The sequence below is a fragment of the Pieris napi genome, chromosome 23 (assembly GCF_905475465.1).
Source record: "Pieris napi chromosome 23, ilPieNapi1.2, whole genome shotgun sequence".
NCBI lineage: Eukaryota > Metazoa > Arthropoda > Insecta > Lepidoptera > Pieridae > Pieris > Pieris napi.
In genome coordinates this window covers 6,371,818-6,399,275 of record NC_062256.1, presented here as the reverse complement: position 1 = coordinate 6,399,275, position 27,458 = coordinate 6,371,818, and the positions used below count along the sequence as shown (strand labels likewise).

Below are 27,458 nucleotides of genomic sequence, written 5' to 3'. Positions count from 1 at the left end.
TAAATTCGTCAAAGACTTTATCGAAATATATGTTTGTTATGTGACGTCATTTTGATCCATTGACGAAATAAAAATTTAGACATTATAAATTTTAAATGCGTCCCTATTTGTTTGACTTGAGGTATATTTTACAATGTTTAAATATAATAGTTAAATATTAGATTATAACTTTGTGACGTCAATAATATAAAATACTTTAATTAAACTATTCGATTCGCCATGGCAACCCAAAGCTTCATTATAAAACTTGGACTAAAGATAGTGTTAATTGACGTGGCCATTCCTTTCAGGAAAACATAGAAAGTACCAAGTATGTGACCATGGTTACATCGTTACTATGGTAACAAACTCGGAACTATCTTTAGTCCGTGTTTAATAAACCCAAAAATAAAACCAAAGACAATATCGCTTTTATAAAACGTGGACTAAAGATTGTACTGTTTGTTGCCATGGTTACCATTATTTTCCATGAAAAAATGGTAGTACCAAGTCTGTTACCATGGTTACAATTAAATCGTTACTATAGTTACCAACTTGGTACTGTCTTTAGTCAGTGTTTTATAAAACGTCGACTGTTTCTTACCATGGTTGCCTTCTATAAATACATCGTAACCATGGTAACAAAACACGGTTCTATCTATAGTGCACGTCCATAACTGTGTTGCAAATACAAAATGATTTTTATATCGAAATTAAATGACAGGAAATCAAAGTTGGGACTACAAACTGTGCTACCAAATGTTTTGACAGCATAAGTGTCAAGGAGCTTAAAATATTATACCAAAATTTATCTGTCAGTCTCTTGCGGCGATTTCGTATAAAGAAATATGGAATTAAAATATATAGCACAGCGATTTTCAAGGACGCGCTTGACCAAAAAAAATCAATGGCGCACAACCTTTTTAGGTCTGGGCCTCAGATTCTCAATCTAGTACGCAAGTAGGTGATCAGCGTTTTGTGCCGGCTTCCTCGCAATATTTTCCTTCATGAGCGAATGTTAAATGCGCACATAGAAAGTCCAAGCCGGGGATCGAACCTACGACCTCAAGGATGAGAGTTGCACGCTGAACCAGCAAACACTGCTTGACCAAATTGACTGGACTATTTAAAAAAAAAATTCATCCATATTTCTTATATATAAACACAATTATATATTGCACATAACACGCATCACTGTCTTAAAGATATATATACATATTTACAATTAGCTAATGGCAGTGTGGTGTATGAAAAGTTTTTACTATGAGCTGTCAGGATTCGATTTCCGTCGCACTTGGTGTACGTTCAGCGTCTGCGTCTGCGGTTGGGTGATGAATTGGGTTGTTCCTGAAATTATTAATAGTTATTTATTTCGAAATCCTACAGCTATATCAAATAAATATATATATATATATAAAACAAACAATTATACTAAATAAATAGCCAAAGATGGAATATAATAATATAATATATGCAAAAAGGTTCAAACATTTACGAAAGGAAGAGATCAATAAAAATGATTAAATTATTTCAAGTCGTAAGATTTGAATTAACAAATAAAAAAAAAAGTGCGTGTACTTATGTACGCGCGTAAGAAGTTATACTTCTTTGGCATTATTAAATATATTTTTTGATTTGCAAATAATTAATTACAATAAAATAATCAAAGACTGGAAAAGGAGTCATTATAGTCAATAAAGTTCAGTTTCCATTTGAAAAATTAAGTAGTAATGTAAGAGAATAATAATAAAATAAATATTTATTTATTATTATTCTCTGTAATAAGTAAATTCTGATATTATTCGAATGTTGTTTTTAAATTATGTCCATATTCCGTGGGAAACTTCATTCTGTTAATTTTGTGTCACGGTGCGAGCGCATCGTAAAATTTCACTCTCATCAATTTTTCATAACGCGCCTAAAGAAGTATAACTTCAAGAATTAACTTGATTTATTGAAGAGTTTATAAATCTAAGTGACACTTATTGGACATTATCGGAAACGAGAATGTTAAATTACAATTTGGTTGGTGATACAGGGGTGAAAATTCGTTTGTTTTTTTTAATAATGTGCCATACATTATTAAAAAAAAATCGTCCAAAAAATAAAAATAAAATGTTAGGGGTGCCAGACAACCCTTATCACCTAAGTGATGAGTATCTATTTTTATGTACTATCGATATCGATGTACTATCTTTTTCATACCCCTAAGCGTATGAAAAATAGATAGTAGCCAATTCTCAGACCTACTGAATATGCATATAGAATTTGATAAAAATCGGTCAAGCCGTTTCGGAGGAGTATGCTAACTAACATTGTGACACGATAATTTTATATATTATAAGATTTTTTATTGTGTACGATCTACGATAATTTTTTTACTATCTATGTCACTTCATTCCATAATTCCATTCCGTAATCATTTAACCACTTCCTTACCTGCGGGCTGTAAGGTGGGCCTCGTGACGGGTCGCGCAAGCCGGGCTGGGCGCGCCCCTCGTACCACTTGAACTGTGCCCCCTCTTACACCCGCCTTTACGCCTGACGCCATGAGCTGAGCTGGAATTAGAGCACGTTTTTTAATTGTGAAATGCTCCTACAATCAAGAGGCAGATTTAGTTAGGGAGAGTTGAAGTATTACGTCACGCAATTTTTGGATATTATTGACACATAACATGTAACGCACCGTAACGTTTTCTGTACCCAATAGTAGTAGTAAAATAAGTAAGTACGTTTCGTGACCACCTAGTGACTCTTTATACCTAAAAGTTACCATTATGTGGTGTACTGGAAAGTCGAAAAAAATATTAACAATAACGCGTAATTCAATCCCCGCCTCGTATCGTAACGTTTTACAAAAGGGCCCCCAAAAAATTCGTAACGTAATACTTGAACGCTCCATTATACAGAATGTATAAGGAAGAAAATTAGACTAGACTATATATATATATATATATATACAAAAGAATAAACTATACAGTAATAAGTTTCGGGCTGAGTTCGTGCGTTCGAATCACGTGCACCAATGGACTTTTCTATGTAATTAAGAATCAGTCAGGAAAATATCGTGAGAAAAAGGCGTGGGTCAGGCACAGAAGGCCTAATAAACAAACATTACGAAACAGAAATATGAACTCGAGTAAAAGTTGTAGCGCCAAAGGTATTTGTATGTTTAATTTGCTTTATAATATGGTGAACGTACGCACAACGTACGAACACGTGAATGGGATTACATTATTTGGTTTAAGACTTTTGAAATAATGCCTTTTCGTGACCAAACATACAAAATTTGTAGGTTTGTTTCTTAAAGATTTAAATAGCGTTACAGCCAGTTAAAGTTAGACTTTAGTGTCAAAAAACGGTAATTTATTACATAACTATAAAGTTTCAAACAAAAAAAAGTGCGTGCGTACAAAGAACACATGTTAGAAGTGAAACTTCTTTGTAAATTAATTATTACTAAGTCGAAAGCCCCAATAGATGATCATGTACCAGTATATGATCACTATGTATTTGTATATCTATATTGACACTGTTTACACACTGTATACGTGCTGATAATATAAATAAATAAAAAATCTGTGATTCTGCACAAGACGTTATGCGTCAGAATTGCCATCTAAAGTTCTAATATGTAACTACTAAAGGAATACATCAACCAATAGCGAGTATTTTTCTCGATCTCCCTTACTCTCTCTCTCAACCTTTCTCACTATAGCTCTCCACATCTCGCTCCATGACACTATGCGTGATGCGCCGTTCGCTCTATCTCACTCTCTCTATCTTTCTTACTTGCATGCTCCCTACTATCGCTCCATTGCTTCATGCTACGTTCGCCCTTTCTTACTCTCTCTCAATCGGTCTCTCCCTTTTCTTCAACAAAAACGCTGCACATCTTCGTGACCCTCATATTACCCTCATGCGCCTAAAGAAGTATCACTTCAAAAATATTAATATACTTACCTATAGGCAAACTTAGCACCGAGGGTTGATTAGCCAGTACCACTGACGTCGTTGGTGGGACCGAAACCAGTAACCCACTGGAAGCACCGGACACGTTCAGCGAGAGGGAGATGGGTGCTGACAGACCTGGGATCTGGACTTGAACGTTCTGGACGCCCTGGAGCCCTGCAAGACCTGGCAGACTTTGTAAAGTCTGGAGGGACGCGAGACTTACGCCCTGAAACAATAAAAAATATATAAAATTATCAAATTTAATATGCATATTTAGTAGGTCTGAGAATTGGCTACTATCTATTATTCATACCCCTAAGTGATAAGGGTTGTCCACCCCTAACATTTAATTTAAATTTTTTGGACGAAATTTTAATTTTGTTTTTTTATAATGTGCCATTAAAAAATACATACAACCCTAAATTTTCACCCTTCTAGGGTTAACCCCTATTTTTATTTGTTAATTAAAATCTTATAACTTGAACTCTGAGGTTTATTATAGAGAAAAATACACAGAAAAACCTAAAAAGTTTTCATTCCAGAAAACCCAACAATTTCTGGGGTACCATGTCTTATTTATAAAAAAAACCGTCTAATTATATTTTAAACGAAAGTATCTATCTCTTTTCAACACAGCGTAAACACAATTTGACAGAGTGAGACGAAAGATAATTGTCGAATACTCGTTGAAGGAATAAAGGGTATACCTGCAAATGACAAACGGGTTGCGCAGTCTGCTGGGGCTGTTGAGGCGTGTGAGTCTGCGAGTCTTCCCCCATCAGCCTCTCCAATAACGCGCTCTCGCTACTCGACACGTTCGTCGACTCACTATCACGTGTATAGCCGCTCATTACCTGACATTCAAAATTATATTAATTTGTAGGTAAAATTGCTACTTTTTTTAATTAAATTTAATTGTCTCCGACATAATTTTATATTTCGATGACAGATAAAAGAGTCTGTTTACAGACTTTAAACATAAGTTTCTGAAAATATTTTTTTGTTTTCTAATATGTTTTCCTTCACCGTACGAACGAGTGCCACATGCGCACATAAAAAGTCCATTGCACACGACTCAGGAACGAGTGTCGCGCGCCGATACCACTAAGCGAACTCTACTCTTCATCCAGATAAAATAGCACATAGCTAGGATAGATAAATAATAACAGAATAAATCAAAAATTAAATAACAATGTTAGTCCGATACAATTAGCCAATATTTACGATAAAAAAATGGGGATTTGACATAGATATTTTTTTATGTGTTTGTTTTTAATATTTTTATGTATTATTCATACTAGGAGCTCGACTCTAAATTTTACCCTTAGGACTCTATATATGTTAAAATAATTATATATTTATAAATAAAAATGAATAGCAAAATAAGCGCAAAACTCAAAGACGGCTGGACCAATTTGGGTACATTTTTATTAAAAGCCTAAAAAAACCAGTTTATAACAGAAAAGCAAATAGTCTATACATGATGGACAGCAAAATATACTATTGTTCTAAGATCCCGATATACAACGACCTTCACCGAGATGCTTATTTAATAAAACGTATTTTATATTGAATTTAATATGTCAATAAATATAATCCATATGGGTTGCCTAGCAAATTTCAGTCCAAAGTATTTTAATTAATATTTAAAAAAAAAAATTTTTTTATAATTTTCATGTAGTAAATTTTTTAAATTTTTTTCAATCAATCGTTGTATATCGGGATATTATACTATATATGTAGCTACTAAATGCTCAGCAAATCATATTACAGCAGCGAGGCTGATAGACAAAAATTTCCATACCCTCACCTGATGCGAGTACGTCGGCAGCGTATGCGCAGTCGTAGTAGTGGCTATCAGTCTTCCACCCGCAATGGACACTGTTCGTGTTAACAGCTTGTGCTCAAGGGAGTTATCGGCCGATGACGTCACATGTGTCATGGCCGCCGGAGCGCTGTTCAGTAGGTTCAGTATCGTCGCGTTACTACTTGCTGTGCTTGCCACCGATTTTGCAGCGTTTTGATTTGCAGCTACAAAATTTACAGAACAATATGTTATCTTATATAAAAAATTCTCGTGTCACAATGTTAGTTACCATACTCCTCCGAAATGGCTTGACCGTTTTTATCAAATTTTATATGCATATTCAGTAGGTCTGAGTTATTACATTATATTATTAATTTGGTACCGTGTTCGTTACCATGGTTACAAATGCCGCTAGTACGGTAATCAATGATTAAGATTAATCACTTTCTCTCTTTCAAAAAGAGAGAGGTGGTTTTCATTGTATAAACTTTCATACATATTAAATGAACTTGAGTGTGACTCTCATAAGTAAAAAACGTATTAGATTTTTAACTTCTGTGGTCTCTGGCAGAATGACAAGCGCTGTGGAACTCTTTGCTCCTCAGCATAATGCTGAGCCAGGGCCAATTACAACCACAGCACATACACATTACGCACTTAAAACGTACCTTGTTCTTTAAAAGAAAAAAAGTTTTTTTTATTATTGTTATTTTGTGTGTTTCTGTGTGTGTGTTTTGTTAGTAATAAATGTTATGTCTATGTCTAAGATGTTATGTCCAGATTTTGTTATGTATGTTTATTATTTCTTATAAAATCTGATAAAAGCCATGAGGCTGATTGCAGATGGATTTAAAAGGAAAAAAAAAGAGTCCAGATTTTGACACACGTGACTTATAGTTCGAGCCAAACCTCGTTTCTTAATCTTTTTATTTATACATTCACTCTTTTTACCCGATAGGATACCACGATACCACGTATCTCCACAGTCCTGATATACCTTTATCGCTTTAGGGAGCATTTAAGTATTACGTAACGAATTTTGGGAGGGGGGGTCTATTTGTTAAACGTTATGATGCGGGGCGGGTATTGAATTACGCCTTATTGTTAATATTATTTTCGACTTTCCAGTACTTTACACCTCATAATGGTAACTTTTAGGAGAGTCACACCCAGTGACTCGATCTCGACGGTCACGAACCGTTTTACTATTGAGTACAGAAAAAAGTTACGGTGCGTTACATGGGGGGGGGGGTCAATAATTTCCAAAAATTGCGTGACGTAATACTTGAATGGTCCCTTATCCACTTCCATTGACATTCACCACCGCTTGTCGTTTATGCGTACTTTTGACCTGTTCCTTCTCTAGTACGTACGGACTAGGTCTTGGTACGTACGCGACCTTACCAACCACGGTTGCCTTGAAGAACCTATAAGCCGGCTCCTCTCCTTTCTACATGGCTAAGCACTCTCTTTCTTATCTCTGTCACTACATCCTGTATTAACTCACACTGCTCACGTATTACTTATCCTATATTGAAATTCAAGTATACCTTGTTGGAACTGCTGGGCGGAGTTCATAAGACTCGTGACTAGAGCATTGATGGCTGGATTCGTTGACCTCGGCTTTGTGACAGTTGCTTTTTGTTGAGCCGTCGTCGCAGTTGTGTACTGTATTGTTTGCACCTGAAAGATCACGTTAAGATATATATTTTATCGACTACATAGTATGCGATTATTAATCTATACTCCGATTTTTAATTCTGTAGAATTCTGACATGTTATATAACTAAAAAAGTTCACCGAAAAAGGGACAAGTTTGTCCCATATTAGGGCAATAAAATAAAATGATATATTTTTATGTTTTACCTACAAAAAGGTAAATCTTAATATTTACTTACTCCAGTGACCTAATACAAAAAAACCAATTCCAGGTTTAGTAAACCTTTAAAAAAAATGTTATCTTTACTTGTGCTTTTTTGAAGTTATACTTCTTTAGGCGCGTTATGAAAAATTGACGAGAGTGAAATTTTACAATGCGCGCGCATCGTGACACAAAATTAACAGAATGAAGTTGCCCACGGAAGATGCTACGGCATTGGACATAATTTAAAAACAACATTCGAATAATAATAGAATTTATGTTACACTTAATGTAAGAGTATAATAATAAATATTTATTTATTTAATTTTTCAAATGGAAACTGAACTTTATTGACTATAATGACTCCTTTTCCAGTGTTTGATTATTTAATTGTAATTAATTATTTGCATGCAATCAAAAACTATTTTTAATAATGCCAAAGAAGTATAACTTCTTACGCGCGTACACGTACACGCACCCTTTTTTATTTTACTGTTTGTGATGAAAAGGGACGCAATTATCTTTGCCGTAAAACCACTCTTAATGTGAACACCGCACTTAATAAAATGGATACATTCACTAACAAATAAAATCTATGTATAGACTAAGATTTTCAGACTCGTATTGAAATTGAAAAATGTGCCCGGCCAAAAAGGTTTGCAATCTCTGACATGTCAAAAACATGTCACAATTCTACAGAATTAAAAATCAGAGTATAGGTAGAACGTAATTATTAGTATTACATCCGCTTATCGTCATAGATAGATCTTGTTAATACAATGTGTTAATTAATTACCTGTGATGTTCCAGTGGTAGACATCAAAGGATGCTGTATGTGGATAATGGCGGACTGCATCTTCTGCGGGTTGAGAGGTTGAGGCGGATTCGTTAATTGCTGAGCCAGCAACTGGTTAGTTGACGCCTGCGTTGAATGAATGTCATGGACCTGAATTGCAATTAATGTTTAAATATTTGGATTTACTTGTAACTAAAACAAAATAATTAAAAGATATACAAATTATCATAAACAATTAAATAAAACGGTGGTGGATTCGTGCTTGCTGCCTGCGTTACATATTGGGTACAAACTCGAATTTTCAAGCCTTGAGAAACTAATGAAAGAAGATAACGAAAAAGCGCGGTAATCAAAAAAAAATTAGTATGGTATCCCTAAAAGCTTGATATATTTCGTGGATTAAACTTACTTGATACTTGATTTTATTTTATTATTTTTTACATTGATAGTAACTGTATTTCTATGAAATTAAATACAATACGTATTTAGTCTTTTATTATTGATACTTAAAATGACTAGCATTGCATGGTACCTAAAACTATATTTATTATAAAACACAAATTTATTCGGAATAATCAAAATCCTGCGAAAGAAACGAAATATTCTATCAAATAAAACAAAGTTTAGGCTATTATACCTGTTAATTATTCGGAAAAAATATATGATAGAAATAATAAATAAATAAAAATAGGTTTTTAAACTATTATTTATTTTTTAGTTAAATTTTTTTCATTTTTTTTCGGATTATTGCATTGTCATCGATCTTTGACAGGTGCGCAAAGTTTAAATTAAATCTGTCCGTTAAAAGTGGGTCAAAATCGAGTCCGAAGGAGTCGGTTACATACATACATACATACAGGTGAAGCTAATATAAAGCGTGTAAAAATGAGTAATTGCATGAAGTATCAAGACAATAAATCATACCAACCTAAGAAATTCAATGACATTCTGTGTTGCCATCCGAAAATTTTCAAATAATTCAATTATCTTCTTTCATTAGCCAGTCTCTAGCAAGTGTTAAATACTATTGCGCTCGCACACTTAAGCCAAGACTTCAAGCACGGGTATATCTGATGAATGGCAAAATGGTCTTGTGATTTCTATACTCACTTGCGGTGACAATCTCGGCGTAGGAGATGGCTGTTGCTTGAGCGCCGTTTCAACTGCCACCCCAGCCACCGGCGGTACACTTGCCACCGTCGGCACAGTCGTCACGTTACCCACGTTGCCAACCACAGTGGCAACATTACCCACGGTACCAACGACGGTACCAACACTTCCAACAGTGCCAACGACAGTGCCGACTGCTCCAACGTTGCCAACGTTACCAACAGTACCGACAACCGTGCCAACAGTGGCGACGTTTCCAACATTGCCAACTGCAGCGACTTGCTGAAGTTGCGCCTGCTAATGAATAGTTAAGTAAGTCAAGATTTCTTTGACGCAACAACTATAGTCGACGCATTATGAACTGAGGCTTCGGGTCATAAATATTTATCTTAATATATATAAATTACGTGTCACGTTGTTTGTTCGCTATGGACTGCCAAACTACTGAACCGATTCCAAGCAAATTTGCAAACCGAGTGCGGTTTGATCTAACTTAAAAAATAGGATAGCTTACATCTCAATTTATACCCGCAATATTATTTATTGCAAATTATTTGTTAATTATTTGATAGTCGCAATTCTAACAGATGGCGCTGTGTTGAAAGTACCAACGTTTCTCTTAAGCTACAATTTAATGGCATTACTACCAAAAAAGCATGGTTGTCCCCATGACTGGTGTTCTCCTACCGTTTCCCTTGAACAGTTTACTACTATGTTATATAACAAAAACCTTAGCCACAGCAACGCTTGGCCGGTCTGCTAGTTACATATATTTGTCTGTCTCGCTCGCACTTACAGGTCTTATGGCGATTTAATTTCTTCAAAACCACGTTAGAAAATAAATTATCCATTGTGCGTATTAAAATAATTTTATTTATAGAAAAACAACAATCCTTACTCGTATCGACCAATCAGGAGTCAGAGTGCGAGCGAGCGTAGCTAAGTATCGATAAAGGGTTGCATTGCGTGCACATTCCTACTGTCAGTGACATTTATTTCCCGACGATTCAGTTAAAAATGCATTGGGGGCCTCATAGCCCAGCGGTCTTATTAAGTGGCAGCTAGGTGAGGGGTACCGGGTTCGATTCCCGGTTCGAGGGCAAGTTTTAATTTAATTTAAATTTGTTCTCGCGAGGCCTAAACCGTACATGAAGGACACGGTCGAATTTCTAAAGACAAGCACGAATTATTAAAAATCCTATACTTGACGCTGGCTAATGCACAAATCGTGCCAGAGCCATTAAAAAAAATGCGTCAACTATAGTTTGTGTTTTTATATACTGTATTTTATTATGTGGACAACATGTCAACAGTTTGATTATTTAATGAAGTAGATAGAATTTAAATACGACTACACGTTATTTAAGAAAAAAATTAGGAATTATAAATTACCTTAATAAAAGCAAAATCTGATCAGATTAAAATAAAAACATATTAGAAAATACATTTGCAAGTAAATATTTCAACTTACCAATATCGGTAGTTGTCTGGTATTCGGATGAACGGCTGGCGTTGATATTGCCGATGTCCTAAAAAAATATTCATATAATAACAATAAATTGGGAGATTTTTTTTTAAAGTCAATTCACACCAATTGACCTAGTCCCATACTAAGCTGGTGAAGCTTGTGTTATGGGTACTAGGCAACGGATATACATACATATTATAGATAGATAGACATATAAATACATATTTAAACATCCAAGACCTAAGCACAACACCAAATGCTCATCACATCGATGTTCGTCTTCGAGCTTTGGCTTCGAGCCGGGGATCGAACCCGGGACCCATCGATCGCAGTCAGGGGTACTAACCACTAGACCAATGTTCTGAACAGTTTAATATAAAATGTAATTGAACTATTTTTACGGTATTACCTTAAGAGTTGGAAACCCTGACATGCAATTTTCAGTTATAATACTATAATACGATAATTTTGAAGCTCGTGTGGTATTCGGGGGATTATTTTTCCGACCCAAATGTCGGCCAATAGAATTGCACCATGAGACGAAATGTACAGTTAACAAATAAGAATTTCATAATGAATAAAACAACTACTTAATACTTTTCTTGAAGCAACGACCAGAGAAAATTTTCACAAAAAATTATCAGTATAATACCATGTAGGTTGTACCACGTGACGTCGAATGGTGCAATTCTATTGGCCGATATTTGGGTCGGAAAAATAATCACTTATATTTAAATTAATTACTACTTAAATACATTTTATTTTTTTTAATACCTAAAGTTTTCCGAATTCACAGAATAAAAGACAGATATTTTGTTTCAGAAATTGGTTCAATAGATATTAATAATGTTTACGACGTACGTATACGTACATAATACGTATACGTCCCACGTACATGCACCATCTTAAAAAAAAAGAAGTGTTAAAATAACTTCCATCCCAAATTAGTCTAGTCTACTTACACAACAGGGACCGTAGTGGCATGTGTTTGTACCGTGGCGTTACTCGCCGCCGCAGACCTCTGCTGGAGTAGCAACTGTTGCTGTCCTTGTTGCTAGAATTCACACATAAAGTATAATTTAATTAAAGAATTCAACGCATCAAATAGATCTCTTATAGGCAATCTGAAAGGCTGCTATTTTATTATACTGGGAGGAAGGTGTACTGTTAATATTGTCTTTGATTGACATAACCTTTACACATTTAATGAAAAAACTGTTTTTAACGGATTAAATTTATGTATTATTATAAATTTACAATTATTTAACATAATTTTAAATTTATCCAACGTTTCGCGTGCTTTACAGCGTGCGTGGTCACGGTGACTGAAGACAAAAGGTGTTGAATGTCAAAAAGTATCACAGCTGTAGAAAAAGTTGCATTATCTGTATTTGTTTCCCCGGAGTTGGTATCGACTAAAAGATGAAAAAAAGGCTCACGGTGTCCTCTATTTTCGCGGATTGTTTTTCTTTTTGAGATTTTAATTTGGATATTATTGGATCCCAGGTGTTTGACAATTTTAGGCCGTCTTCTCGATTGAAATTGGGGTGTTTTTTGATTTCAATGGCTTCGCGTACCAATCTTGGGAAGAATCTTTTCTCTTTCGCAAGTACTTTCGGTTGGTCAAAGCGTATGTAGTGATTAGGCGGTGTACTGTTCCTCCAACCTAAAGGGAGGATCCTGGCCTAGTCTGACCACTGACCGGCCGGGAAGTCCCAGTGGTACATCAGGTCGATTGTCAGTATTAGGGAGCGATCAAGTATGTGGCGAACAATAATGCCACTCCTCTTTTCTACCGCGTCGGTGATTTTACCGCTATGTGTGACGTCACGGGCGCGGTGGGTGGAGCCTGCAGCCAGTGGCAGCGTGACCAGCGGACAGTGCGATCAGAACTATCAAACGCGAAACCCGTGCGCGATTTACGAATTCTCCTTTATAATTAATCTATTCTTGTCGTAACACTTTCTTTTCTCTTATTGTGCTACAACTCTTATCATTTATTAACTTTGTTCCTTCTGTATACGTTGTAATAATTATATATACTTTAGACGTGAAGAAGTTACCTTTGTCTTCCTACTACCTAGCCTAGAAACTATTATTATATGGTGCTCGCCTCACGCGCACCTATAAGTACTACGTAACGAATTTTGGGGGGGTCCCTTTTGTAAATTGGGGCGGGGATTTAATTACGCGTTATTGTTAACATTATTTTCGACTTTCCAGTACTTTTTACACCACATAAAGGTAACTTTTAGGTATAAAGAGTCACTAGGTGGTCACGAAACGTTACTATACTTGGGTACAGAAAAACGTTACGGCGCGTTACATTGGGGGGGGGGGGGTTGTCAATAATCTCAAAGAATTGCGGGACGTAATACTTGAACGCTCCCTTAACTATATATTTATAGGCTGATTTTTAATTCCGTAGAATTCTGACATTTCATGTGTTGCTACTAAAAAAGTTTTCCATCGAAAAAGGGACACATTTGCCCCATTTGAGGGTAATAAAAAATAAAATGCTACGTATTTCTTATGTTGAACCAACAAAAAGGTATCTAAATATTTACTCACTCAAGTGACCTAATAAAAAAATAACAGATATTTCAATATCACGAACAATATATTGAATTAACTTTAATTACTTTATTTTATTATTCAGCTAGCATCATTGCCTACTAATTCCAGGTTTAGTCAACCTTTTTAAAAAAAAAATTATCTTTACTTGTGCACTTTTTTACTGTTGGTGATGAAAAGGGACACAGTTATCACTCGCCGTAAAACCTCTATTAATGTGAGCACCGCACTTACACATACTAACAAATAAAATGAATGTATAGACTCAGATGTTCAGACTCGCATTGAAATTGAAAAATGTGCCCGGCCAAAAAGGTTTGTAATCTCTGACATGTCAAAAATTATAGCTGTCAGAATTCTACGGAATTAAAAATCAGAGTATTAAAAAATACTTACAATTTCCCTCATGCCACCCGTGAATGAAACTCTAGGCAGCTGTCCAGGTACAATGTGTTTTATTCTCACAGATTTACGCCCTTCTTCGGTAAATATCTCCGTGAACTGTTGTATGTACTTGTTTGCTTGGAGGCGAGATCCTGAAATTTAGATAACCATAAACAATTACACTCTTACCGATTCCCCTTTGACTCTTATAGAATCACCAACCTTACTCTAAAAAAATTAATAACTTACTAAAAAGCTAATCTCACGGATTCATGAATTGCGATGCAATTAAAAATAATAAGAAATAAAAGATATACAAAAATCACAAGTTGTTTTGATCGACGACGAAAATCTTCTAGTTTATGTATCCGTGATAAACCTGTGGTATTAGTGTGTGGTGGTAGTAGTGGTAGTAGTGGTGGTAGTGGTAGTAGTGGTAGTAGTGGTGGTAGTGGTATTAGTGGTGGTAGTGGTACAATATGCTAATATTAATGAAAAACCATAAGAACTAAGAGATAAGAACCACTATCACTTTTGTATCGTGAGCACACTAAAGTATTTTTTATCATTCAAAGTTACCAATTCATAAAAGGCCGGCAACGCACTTGCGAGTCTTCGAGTGTCCATGGGCGGTATCACTTAACTTTAGATGAGCTTCCTGCCCGTTTGCCTCCTATTACAGTGTAAACTCTTTATAACGAATTTTAAGGGTCCGAGAATTTTTATTCGTGATAGAGAGGTTTCGTTATAGGGAGTAAAGAAATAATGTGTGGGTATTGGGTTAAAACAAAAAAAAAAGGTTGCGTGTACTTATGTACGCGCGTAAGAAGTTATACTTCTTTGGCTTTCTTTATTTTTTTTAAATATAATTAATTAATATTTAACGTAAACAATTTAATAATATTTAATACAGTGCAACCTTAATATAACGTATTTAGTATATTATTCAATTATTAATTAATATTAATAACAATTATTATTATTATTTATTATTTTATTATATTATTAATTCAATTTAATAACTTGGTATGTTTCATAACCTTTTAACTAAGTAACAATAAGTCTTTGTGAAAAAACATTTCTAAATTTCTTTGAAAAAATAATTAAAACTCCTTTATTTGTTTAAAAGGTAAATGACAAATGTCATTAATCATTATGGTCATTCAAAGTTTGCGATCTTCGAACTTCACGCATATTCTATTTCTTTTTACTTGTAGATTGTCTTATTCCCATCTCGGTCGCGCACGCTATAATCACACTGACAACTTTGTGTCACGGTGCGCGCGCAATCGTAAAATTTCACTCTCATCAATTTTTCATAACGCGCCTAAAGAAGTATAACTTCAATAAATGTAAATTATTTTTACGTTATAGAGAGTTTCCTTATAAGGAATGCCGTTATAAAGAGTTTAGACTGTACATAGAGAAGTTAAAGATTTTTCATACCTAGCGTAAACCGACACGCCGCACCATTCTTCTCCCCCTCCACATGATCCCTATCAACATAGAGCTCCCCAAGGAACTCCTGGTCTGATGGCCTCTGCAGTATACTGAGTTTTATATGGAAAAATCCAGCGCCAGCGTGCGGTGACGTCTTTTCAGTTTCCAATATATATTCTTCAACTAATTGGGGTTGGCAATCAGGTGTTGGGCGTGGCCGTTCGTACGCTCTCGCAACACGAAGCGGCCCGCTCGGCTCTGATGGCAGAGCGAGAGGTAATGGCTCCATTTTCGGCGGCTCAATTGGTTTGAACACCTAAAATTGTACATATATATCATAATACAATAAATTTTCGTAATTTTCTTATGTTTTTTTAAGTTACACATACTTCTTTAGGCGCGATATGAAAAATTGATGAGAGTGAAATTTTATGATGTGCGCGCACACCGACACGTAAATTCTATATCGTTAAGTTAGTTCTAGGTGGCATGAAAATCGATAATAACTATGTTCAAGTTGTATATTCTAGTATTTTTATATTTAGAGTGTTTCGTAACAGTACAATTAAACAGTGTGAATAAATAAATATTATTTTGGTGTTTTTACGTTAATAAAACCTTTTTTATTCAAATAAAATCTTTTTGATTAATTTTAATATTTATCGTTAATCACTACAGCATTTTAGTTATTTTTTTTCCATACGCCAAAGAAGCATATCTTCTAACGCGTGTACATAAGTACACCTTTTTTTATGGGGGCAAATGAACAGGAGGCTCATCTGATGTCAGTATTTCTGCCGCCCATGGACATTCACACTGGCTTGTAAGTTGCCTTTTAAAATGGTCCGTTACCTTGAAGGACACTAAGTCTAAATGGTTCGGAAATACTTCATCTCACATATAAACGATAAACGCAACTGATTAACATATATATGTTAAATATATTTAAATTGCATGAATTGTGTGACGATATAATAAACTGTTCGAACTACCAAAAAATTCATTTTAATTAAAAAACCATCAAAATATAAACATCTTATGCAATTATAATTATTTATTTACTTTTTCTTTGATATTAATTCTCTCAAACTAACACGCCTATATAGTCTGTCTCACTCAAACGCGTACCGAGGCTTACGCTACGTCACCGATCTCGTCAGAGAGATGTTAATACGCAGTATGCGTTCTGTCCCACTGTTACGGTGCGTACAGACTATATAACATAACATGTTATAATAACATGTTAACCCAGCATCTACGTTTTTTTGTTTTTCTTTTGTTATTTAAAATGGTTATATAACATTGTTATATTGCATTGTTATTCTAATGTGTACAGTGTTGTTTTATGTTATAATGTTGAATAACAAGGTTACATAATGTGGACGTGTTATAAAACACAAGTTATATAACATGTTACATAGTCTGTACGCACCCATACGCACCTGCGCTACATCACCGATCACGCCAGACCGATGTGAGACGCAGTATGCGTTCTGTCCCGCTCTAACGCGTATTGGCCGCCTATATTACGTCATCGTGTGTTAGGTTTATTTTCGTTACGGAATTTTCTTGATTCGGTCGCCGCGTAATAAAATACCATTTTCATTATTTTTAATTAATGCGATCCGATGTAAAAAATAAACAAACATTTCACGTACTCTCAACTATTTAAATAAGCTTTAGCTAGAATAAAGTTTTAAATACCTCTGGTGGTTTCTTAGGAAATTTAGAAGTGAGCCTTGTATGGGGAACGGATTGTCTACTATTCTTTGCCCTTTGTCTATGTATGAGTTCCAGAAGTTCCAAGCCATGATAGTGTGTGAACTGGTCCAATTTCCTCTTCCTATTTACAGCAACCTAGAAAATAACAAAATATTAAAATCAGTCTTGCTACACTCTTCTTAAGGTTCCTTTTCATCTCTTCTTAATAAATTTTATCTGTTTAAAAAGAGACTCAGCATAAATAATAAGACTTAGGATGAAATGCAAAAACGCGATTTACTCTTGTGTCAAAATCCAATATATTTTTGACGTACGGGTCAGACTTAGCGCTTTATATCGTTTCTTGTTAGTCTTAGATATTTATTGGTCTTTTAGGTATCTATAAAAACTGATCATTGCTTTTTAAACGTATATGTTTAGTAATTACTAATGGATTGGATTTCTCATAATTTTGTTGAATTATAAAATAAATCCTAAGGGAGCGTTCAAGTATAACGTAACAAATTTGGGGGGGGAGGGGGTCCTTTGTAAAACGTTACGATGCGGGGCGGGGATTGAACTACGCGTTATTGTTTGTATTATTTTCGACTTTCAACGTCACGAGGTGGTCACGAAACGTTTTACTATACTTGGTTACAGTACTGTCCTTGGGTACAGAAAAACGTTACGGCGCGTTACGGGAGGGGGGTCCAAAAATTGCGTGACGTAATACTTGAACGGTCCCTAACACAAAGTAATAAATTCGTATTATTCAGAATGATACTCCTTTAAAAAAATATTTCTCTGGAATTTGAAACTTTAACTTTTTTTAATTCGTCTACATTGTAAAATCAATCTATTATTTACCTGAGAAAACCGCCTCGCTTGCCGCCTTACTCTTGGCGTATTGAATAATCGTGGTGCAGCATGTAATTTAGCAGCTAGTAACCCAACGGCCGGCCTTGGCTCTAGGCAGAGTGGTGGCGCCGAAGCGTGAACCAAAGCTGCCTCCACTGCCTCAATTGCACTTCGCTCTTCACCTACCCATCCACATCTACTTCCAATGCACATTGCGTCCGTTATTATGCTCTAAAAATTAAGATATAGTATATTAATATAGGCAACTAGCAAACTCGGCGAACTCCGTTTCGCCACCAGATGGCTTCGTTTTATGTAACATTTCGTTTGGTGATCCCGCTTTTCTGTTGAAATTTTTCCTGAATTTTCTATGCTATAAACCTGTGCTATAGCCCGAGACCTTTCCAACGAATGCAAAACCGTGGAAATCGGTTCGTGCGTTCTGGAGTTATAGCGTCAGGAAGGAAAACCCGACTTATTTTTATATAGTAGATGAATACGCTAAGAAAAGTACGTCTAAGGTGGAAACTTATGAGTCTAAAAATCCATTTTGACATATGGGACGCTTAGGATTAGTATCGACTCTGTTTTTTTAAATGAGGTGAAAATGCGCCTACGCATCCCCGCGCCATGGATGTCGGAGATTGACGTTGGAACTGTGAGACTGGGTTTACCAATGCCCTACCTAGTGGCTACCCCGCTGAATGGCAGAGATTCAGAGGGGTAGCGAGACCCCATCCACTAAAAACACCTCAGCCCTTCACCCTTCAGGTGGGGTTTCGGGGTTGCCAATTCTCTATATAATACCATAAGAAAATAATTCTTGTTGATAATTTTTTAAACTGAATAAAAATGAGACACAATTGCATATGATTCTCGGTAAACATTTTAAATTAAAAATAACATATCAAAAGAAGTATAATAATATAATAAAGCTGGATATTCCCAAATATATCAAATTCGAGGTATTCGCTTTACGAGCCCTGAAGATGCGGTGTAGGCGTACGAAAATGCCATAGAAGAGGCCTCTAAGGAAAGATGAGCCCACTGCTTTTCTCAGTGGTTCCATCGAATGCGACGATGTGTAGAGAGGAATGGAGATTACTTCGAAAAACAATAAAAGTATTGGCAACTTTCTACATTGTCGTTTTTCATTTTCTAAAAATTTGCAGTGTTACCTAGGTATCTATGGTGTAAAATCTTTATGACTGTTTCAATAAAAAGATAAAATGTAAAATCGCAGTCAAAATAATTTTTTAAATTAAGTACCAATTTTTCTTTCTTTCTTTCTTTTTCTGAAATTCTGTACCCATAAGGGAACTAGGGGCAAAATATTTTTGTTATGATAAGTATCAAAACCACTTAACCTAACTCTTTTGGCGGGAATTGACACATCAAATCTAGTTAATTATTGTTTTTGCCAAAAAATTACCTGATTTGTAGGCCTCAAAAGAACATGATGTGTATCGCACATAAAACTAGGATATGCTTGTCTATAATCTCTGACTTGAGCAATAATGCACCCAGAGTAAAACAAACATGAATGTTCAGATTCTAGTAGATCTAATAGCACCACTGGCAGCTCTTCATTGTCTAGGTAACTTAGAAGTTCTTCCTCTTCATATGGCCATCTAGGAGTTTCTATCAAGGTTTCATCTTGATTTGCAGATGTCTAAAATATAGGAAAAATACTCAATTATTACACAATAGAATAAAAAATACTGTAGCAAATTAACTAAGTTGAATTGAAATATTATTATATAATATATAATTTAACATATTTAAATAACTTTTAGGATTCATTGAATGCCATTTATTTAATTCTAAATGGTAGCGTTGATTAAGTTCATCAATTTGAAACATTTATAATTTTAATAGGCACATGTCTCTAATATAATAAAGTAGTCTTTTTTTAAATAAAGTTTTGTTTGAGTTAAATTTTGCTGGTCTCTAATCTAGGTGGTATTAATAAATGCATCTCTGCATACTCAAACTCAAAATAACTTTATTCTATAAGTAAACAAGTACATGGAGCAAATCAATCCCAAGGATTAGGATCATTTTAATATTCTTCAAATTTATAAAGCTTTATTGATTATTTTACAAGAGCTTTGAATTTATTTAGTAATAATTCTCTAATTTCCCTTGAGAGTTTGTTATAAAAACAAATTCAATTTCCATATAAGGAGTGGTCTATATTCTGGAGCCTGGTTGGTTGTACGCTTAAATTAGTTCTGTTTAGCGTTTTTATACTGGTGAAAATCACCATTTGTTCAAAAAAAAATTTTGTTGTATATATTGACCCGTGTCATATTATTTAATTCCGTATCTACTCCCTTGGGGAAACACAACGAATACCTCGAACCTCCCGCTTCTACTTATAATTCTTAATGGAATAGTTAAATTAACTTATTTTATGCTCCAATACTTATATATAAAAATAGATGCATCAAATGTTGAATGACTTATGTTGCCTTTGGACAACCAAGATTTTAACTGGATTAGTTTTCAAATTAAAGAATATCAGTAGGTGAAAAACATAACATTATTATTTGGTATAAAGCTGTAGGTATAATTGATTATGTTTTATGAATTAAAAATAAAATTATTCTTACAGCAATTAATGGCCACAATGACAAATTCAATAAATTCCTTGAATAAGATAATGAGATGAAGTGAATGTCTAAAGGCATGATTAATGAACTCCACTACCTAGTTACTAAAATCTTATACATTTTTATAAGATATTTTTATAATAGTTATTCATTAATTAATCACTCATTATTTTAGACAAAGATATATGAGATGATGTTTAATTAGTTAATGCATTAATATTTCTTTTTATATTTACTAACAATACAATAAAGTTATTGCTAATACAATTTAAAAGTCAACACAACTTAAACAAGGACTTTTCTTTAAAAGAAAACACAAATATACTTGGCTGATTGGTGTAAATTAATAGTTTATCAATATTTTACTCAGAAATAAAAGATTGTTAACTTACACTTCCATCTGGTGGTGGTGTTAATAGCTGTGTATTTCCGTTAACTTTGAGAGAAAGGGAGTATCCTTTATTTCCAGGATACAAGTTGATAATTAATGTGTTTAGATTATATGTAGCTAAGAGCTTTTCCAGTAAATATGAAGTTGTTTTAAGTCCTTGCTGTAATGAAACAAACTTTAAATATATTTTTAAATTTCACCCAAAGGCTAATGATTATTTTAAGTATCTTCAATGGTTAAGTTATTAATATAGCGGTAAGCACTGCAATGTTCCACTGAAAATACTTACAAACAAAAAATATTCATAAAATAATATCAACAGCATTAAATAGACACAATTTAACAATTGAATAATAATGTCAACAGAATGCATGAATAAAATCTAGAAAAACACTCACATAGCTCGCTTGAGATAATTCATCCCTACTTAAATCATTGTAAAGTTCATGTAACTTCTTAAATAAATCAAACTTTTCGCTCGATTTAGTAGTTGAACTTGTTCCACTTCGTTGAAATTTCATTCTGGTATCATCAACAGTTTCTGCTAAATGCATTTTTTCATGGGTCCAAGTCATTTTATGGTCTGAGACACCACTGTCAAAATGTGTTATATTTGAATTCACATGTTTGGCACGATTAAGTATTACCTGAAATTTAAATATTTTTTAATAATAAATTAGTAAATTAAGAGTGAAAAAATACATGACCTAATGAAAAACAAATTAAAAATTATGTAGGCGCTAGTACTTACCTCTGCTTCCAATGCCGCGTGAATTAAACCATCCATAATGTCATTAATTAAAACAAAATATGTTACTTCTAGTTGATTTTCTACGTGAATTATTTCATTTTAACAATTTATAATTGAGTATTAAGTCATGATTTAATAAAATTAATACGCTTTATTTATGTTTCACACAGCATGACAGTAAAATAACATGTCCAATAAAACGTCAAATTTGTTGTTAATAATTGACACTAAACACATATTATGTTGTCTATGTCAAATCCCACAAGACATTTACAAAAGGTGATTTTTATACTGTGGTGATATGGACATAGGGCATACAATCTAATATCTAATCTGTGAATCATACTATGTCTTGTCTTGTAAATCACCATTTTCTTAGCTAAAACTTCCTTTAGGTTGGACAAAAGATGATATTATGTATATAGATTGTGTATCGGCTATGCTTGTGTAGAAAACATACTCAGCTTAACTCAAAGTGAGGCTACAAAGGCTACCTTTATTGAATGTAAAATTTAGCGCCTTACTTGATATTTTATAAAATATTCCGTGAATACACGAAGCTACTGTTATCCATTTATAATATGTATCCGTTAGAAATGTGGATTGAATTTAATTCGTATGTATTTTAGAATAATGTCATTTGGTATTGAGACGAAATAGTCTGTAAAATACTTTAAAGCAGAGAAGACAATGTGCATTAGCTTTTTTATTTATTTTTTTTCATTTGCTCTGTGGAGTTAGCAATCGTATAGTCCTTTTCATGAAAGAAGTCCCCCAGACGCGGCGCTGCAATCGCATAACGTAATGTTGCCATTTATGAGTAAAAAATTTAGATATTTTATTTACATTTAGCAGATGTAATTTATCAAATAATATTATTTTCCGCATGTAAAAAGTTTGTATTTCTGTTATGTAAAAAGTCTATTTTTATTTACTTATATTAGCGGTGTCCTACCTACTTACAGAGAAAAAATGAGAAAATAGGGCAAAGAAAAGCAATACAATTTTTTATTCAGAGTTTTATTGCATAATAATTGTTGGGTTACAATTTTTTTCGAAGTACACGCCACTATTATACCTTCGTTTGTAATTCTTGTTACAGTTTTCTCTGACACACCTGCAATTAAATTATGAACAATTAAAAATAATAGTAACTTTAAGTATAAGCATTATAATGCTTATGTAATATATGTTTTAATTTCAGTTACCTAGTTTCATCACGTTATGTATTTATTCAATATTGTCGCAAAAACTAATTTAAATCATAAAAGTCCCATCAATACAGCAAAAAAATATTAAATGGCAACTCTAAAAAGTACCTGTTATGGCGGCAACTCTCTTCCGAACATTGTTTAGTGGTATTAAAACACCTTGATTCTTATGTTCCGCTTCACAGAACTCTTTCACCTTTAATATCATTTCTCGAGCCGAACTTTTTACAACTTTTGGCATTGTAATCAATCTTTAAAATGCACTAAGCTAGTTAAAAATTTACAAAAATCTACCACAATAAACGAACTTGATAACATCGACGAATGACAACATTGCCGACCTGTCAAATTTAGTTCCAAAAATCACCGCGGGACTTCTTTCATGAAAAGCACTATATTCATAATTTCATAGACAGATTGAACCGTCCGTGTCAACTATCAAGTGTCAACTGTAAATCGAGCATTAGGATTTATGATGCCTACAAATATTAGAGAGATGCCTTCATAATTTTTATTTAAATCAGAGTATTGTATGCTAAAACCAAAGGCCAACTCTTCATCACATCTTGAAGTCAGATTTTAATAAACTATTACAGGATCAACTTTTAATTTACAAGCACACAGCAAGGATTGTACTCAAAGACACTTTGGTTAATGGTAAAGTCAACTGTAATATAAAGGGTATTTCAACAAGAAGTTTGTTTTTCAATTGTGGCAACACCGAGAACGTGATAGTTTTGACATTTAGTTTTTGGCGGTATTCGTAGCAGGTGCTTTGGCAATTATTACAATGAATTCAATTTCGCTCGAAAATCGCATTAAAATAATTCAAATCCACTATAAAAATGGTGGTTCTGTTAAAGTTACATTTCGTAAAATTCGTGATATTTTCGGCCAGCATAATCGTCCTTCTGAGACCGCTATTAAGAATTTGGTCGCGAAATTTGAGTCGACAGGCTCGGTACAAAATGTGCCAACACCAACACGTGTTCGACCGGGTCGTTCAACAGAAAACATCGCCGCCGTGAGCCACAGTGTTGAAGAAGATCAAAATTTGTCAATTTCACGACGTTCTCAACAATTGGGGTTATCCAAAAGCACAACATGGCGAATTTTGCGAAAGGATTTGGCTTTGAAGCCTTAAAAGATTCAACTGGTGCAGGAATTAAAGCTGATCGACCATTCAATTCGCTCAGTTCATTCAGGAACAACCTGCTGGTTTTTCTGAAAAAATCATTTTTTCAGACGAAGCCCATTTTCATTTGTCAGGGTACGTCAACAAGCAAAATTGTCGCATTTGGGCTTCTGAAAATCCTAAAGCAATTATTGAGAAGGCTTTGCATACTCAACGTGTTACTGTGTGGTGCACTATGTGCTCTGGAGGCGTAATTGGGCCGTTTTTTTTCGAAGATGAGGCTGGAAATGCGGTAACAGTCAATGGATCACGGTATCGCGAGATGTTAACCACTAAATTTTGGCCTATTATTGATGACATGGATATCACTGAAATGTGGTTTCAACAGGACGGTGCCACATGTCACACAGCCAATGAAACGATCAATTTATTGCAAACCAAATTTCCCGAGCGCATAATTTCGCGAAATTCAGCTGTTAAGTGGCCAGCCAGATCGTGTGATTTAACACCACTGGATTATTTTTTGTGGGGCTATGTTAAAGACAGAGTCTATACGGAGCCAATCGAATCGATTGCAGCCTTAAAACTCAAAATCCGTGATGTCATTAACGAAATAGACCCTCCATTTTGCCAAAAAGTGATTAAAAATTTTGATGAAAGAATCAACATCTGTCAGCGTGGTCGTGGTGGACATTTGCCAGATATCATTTTTCATTCATAATTGCCAAACTTTTCTCTTTGTAATACAATAAAAATTTTATTCATTTTCCTCTAAATTCTTTGTTTTATTTTGTTTTAGAAAACAAAGTTCTTGTTGAAAAACCCTTTACATACTAGAGCATTTGAAGTTAGTTACAGCTTTTCTATAGAGAAAAGAGATAGTTTTATAATTTAGTGTGAATTGATTACTAACAATAGGATCTCAATAACCAATAGTACTATGAAAACCTAAATGTATCACTTTCTATAAATTAAATGGAATAATAAACATAGTTGGTACAGAATTTAGTTAACTATAAAAATAACTTATGAAACTAGTCATAAAACTGTTTATTATATTAAGTTATTACAATAAAAATACAGGAAACATTCATGAAAATAATGATACATATTTATGTTAAAAACCCTATTGACCGATTCTTTAATGGGTAAATTTTCGATACATTTTAAATATAAAATGATACCCATTACAGTATGTCCAAACTAAAAATGTTAGTTGATACAAACACACCAACATATTTTGAAGATAGTTAACAAAGTAAGGCCTACATTATTATATGCTCTTGTATTTATATAAATAGCAACATTATTAACAATAATAATGATCTTTTCGGGTCTAAGGCATACTGGCTTACTTACAACATTTTCTTTCACACTGTACACAGCCAGGGTTTGAACTATATACCACAGGGATGAGAAATAAGCCATAAACTGCTCCAGTAAAAATATGTTGAAGAGAATTTTATAAATTAAAATAGAATCCATAAGAAAAAATATTTATTTAAACCTCATTAGATGCCATATGTCTTATTAAATTACTTATGAAATTATCGATTTTTCTAACATCTTGTTGAATTTCAGTTTTATACTGGAGACACTGAAACAGTAATAAAATAATTATTAAATAGGATTCATATTGAATAGCAGTTTAAAAGGCCTTTCAGCTCAAACTAGGTTAAAAGAATTACTAATATAATAAAACTTTTGGTAAATCAAAAGATGTACTCTACCATATGTATAAAATTATTTCTTTCATACCATTATTATAATTATTTCTGGAAGTAACCTATTTCTCACATACTATGCATGTGCCACATCAATAACATATTTTAAATATTAGAGAACCTATATAGCCTACCTTTTTATTGTCAGTTATTTTAACTACAAATGCTCCTTTTAAATGACAATATTTAATTGTATAACGTGTGTTTATTGGATCACGTAAATACAATAATTCAGCAGATTTCTCAAATTCCTCCCAATTCGGTATGAACGTCATTTTTTATGTGATATAGAGTTTACGTTAACTAAACTCTAAAGACCCTATTTACTTTTTCGTCCAGAAAATGTACAATGAATATCACACTAGTTTTACTATATTTATTATTTTATAAGTATTGAGTATTGACAAAAATCTTTATATTTTGCTTGAAACTAGGGATGTGACAACGGATTGGATCCCATCGATTCTCACAATAATGCGATCGAATCCAATCGATCCACTAGATTCTACTTTTCAAATATTGGATCTCAATTCATGTAATGGTTGAACTTAGTTTTAAGAAAAAATAATCTAAAATTTTGATTAAACCGATGTTGATTTTTCGTGTTTTTAGAAAGATAAGTTAACGATCTAACTCGGTTTTTTAGACTAGCATTTGACAATAATTAATATCATATGCATGAAAAACGAGATCGATTGTGATCAAAAAAATCGAATCGAGCTTACAATTCACTTGCCTACTATATTGGAATTTTGAAAATTAATACGTCACAAGCGCTGACAGTTGATACTTGACAAAACCTACAATATGATATTTTATCCACAGACAATGTTATTTATGTTTGTAGATTTTAAATTTCTCTGACAAAATATAAGCATCTAGATCTTTGCAATGCTAAAAAAGAAGAGTAGTAGGAATAGAATATGTGTAATTAATGATCTCATAGCTTCACTCGTTAGAATCAATTAATATTTATTAACGTTAGGGCAACACTCAACCTAGCGCACCATAGAGCGCGCAACGGACGTCGGCGGTCTATATACCTATTACAGGGGATCGAATAAAATCAATTAGAGGTGTAAAAGTAACGAAAAAAAGCGTACCCGTATGTATTCGTTACTATAACAATTAGTACTCGTTACTATAGTATCGTTACTCGTTACTTCTCTTAAAAAATTCGGATTTACTATTTTGACACTTTTAACCGTGAGCACTTTTAAATGTTAATGTTATATATCAATAACATCGCAATCTTTTGCATATGCATCAATTATAATGAAAAAGCAACAAATAGGTATCGAAAATTATTTATTGATAATAATACTTGAATAGCATTCTAACGATAAATCAACATAAAAATATTTTTGCTTAGAATAAAATTAAACATCTGTAAAAAATAAAACTTGGACGACGACGAATTTTCAAATTATACCTACTTCACATAATAAACAAACATCGCTCTTTGTAATGTACGTTTTTAAATTCACCGAATATGCTCGCGCATGCGTAAAACATACGATCAGCAAATGTTTCTATACACACATCAATAGTACTTGCGTAAACTGAAACATGTAGATACTCATACTACGAAAGATGCGAGTAACGAAATGTATTTGTGAGTAACGTTTCGTTACTCGGTACTAGATGGCGTACTCGTTACTCAGTAACGAATACATACGGTTTGCTACAGCTCTAAAAT

At 33.8% G+C, this 27,458-nt stretch overlaps 1 protein-coding gene across 3 annotated transcripts; it reads right to left on the bottom strand.

The window, feature by feature from the left end:
* Window positions 1-552: 552 nt before the first annotated feature.
* On the bottom strand, window positions 553-21,866 carry LOC125061160 (transcription factor SPT20 homolog). 3 transcript variants are annotated; one of them, XM_047666384.1, is made up of 18 exons: window positions 21,690-21,866; window positions 21,337-21,585; window positions 20,940-21,098; window positions 19,365-19,604; window positions 17,942-18,163; window positions 17,078-17,230; window positions 15,380-15,689; window positions 13,946-14,085; window positions 11,938-12,029; window positions 10,979-11,036; window positions 9,508-9,804; window positions 8,398-8,547; window positions 7,291-7,423; window positions 5,738-5,964; window positions 4,641-4,787; window positions 3,943-4,159; window positions 2,419-2,538; window positions 553-1,326 (listed from the first exon to the last, which is right to left on the bottom strand). In XM_047666384.1, the coding sequence occupies exons 1-18, from the start codon at window positions 21,723-21,725 to the stop codon at window positions 1,241-1,243; spliced, it is 3,036 nt and encodes a 1,011-aa protein (XP_047522340.1). In that variant the 5' UTR covers window positions 21,726-21,866; the 3' UTR covers window positions 553-1,240. The 3 variants fall into 3 exon arrangements, with proteins under 3 accessions (XP_047522340.1, XP_047522342.1, XP_047522341.1); XM_047666386.1 differs by having other exon boundaries at window positions 5,744-5,964; XM_047666385.1 differs by having other exon boundaries at window positions 9,508-9,801.
* Between the last annotated feature and the right edge of the window lie 5,592 nt (window positions 21,867-27,458).

Coding starts and splice junctions, on each gene's coding strand:
- LOC125061160 (XM_047666384.1), bottom strand. CDS start 21,725: ATGGATGGTTTAATTCACGCGGCATTGGAAGCAGAG. Junction 18,164..19,364: donor TTTTGAGGCCTACAAATCAG/GTAATTTTTTGG, acceptor CTTAATTTTTAG/AGCATAATAACGGACGCAAT. Junction 12,030..13,945: donor CGGGTGGCATGAGGGAAATT/GTAAGTATTTTT, acceptor TGTGAATTCTAG/CAACAAGGACAGCAACAGTT.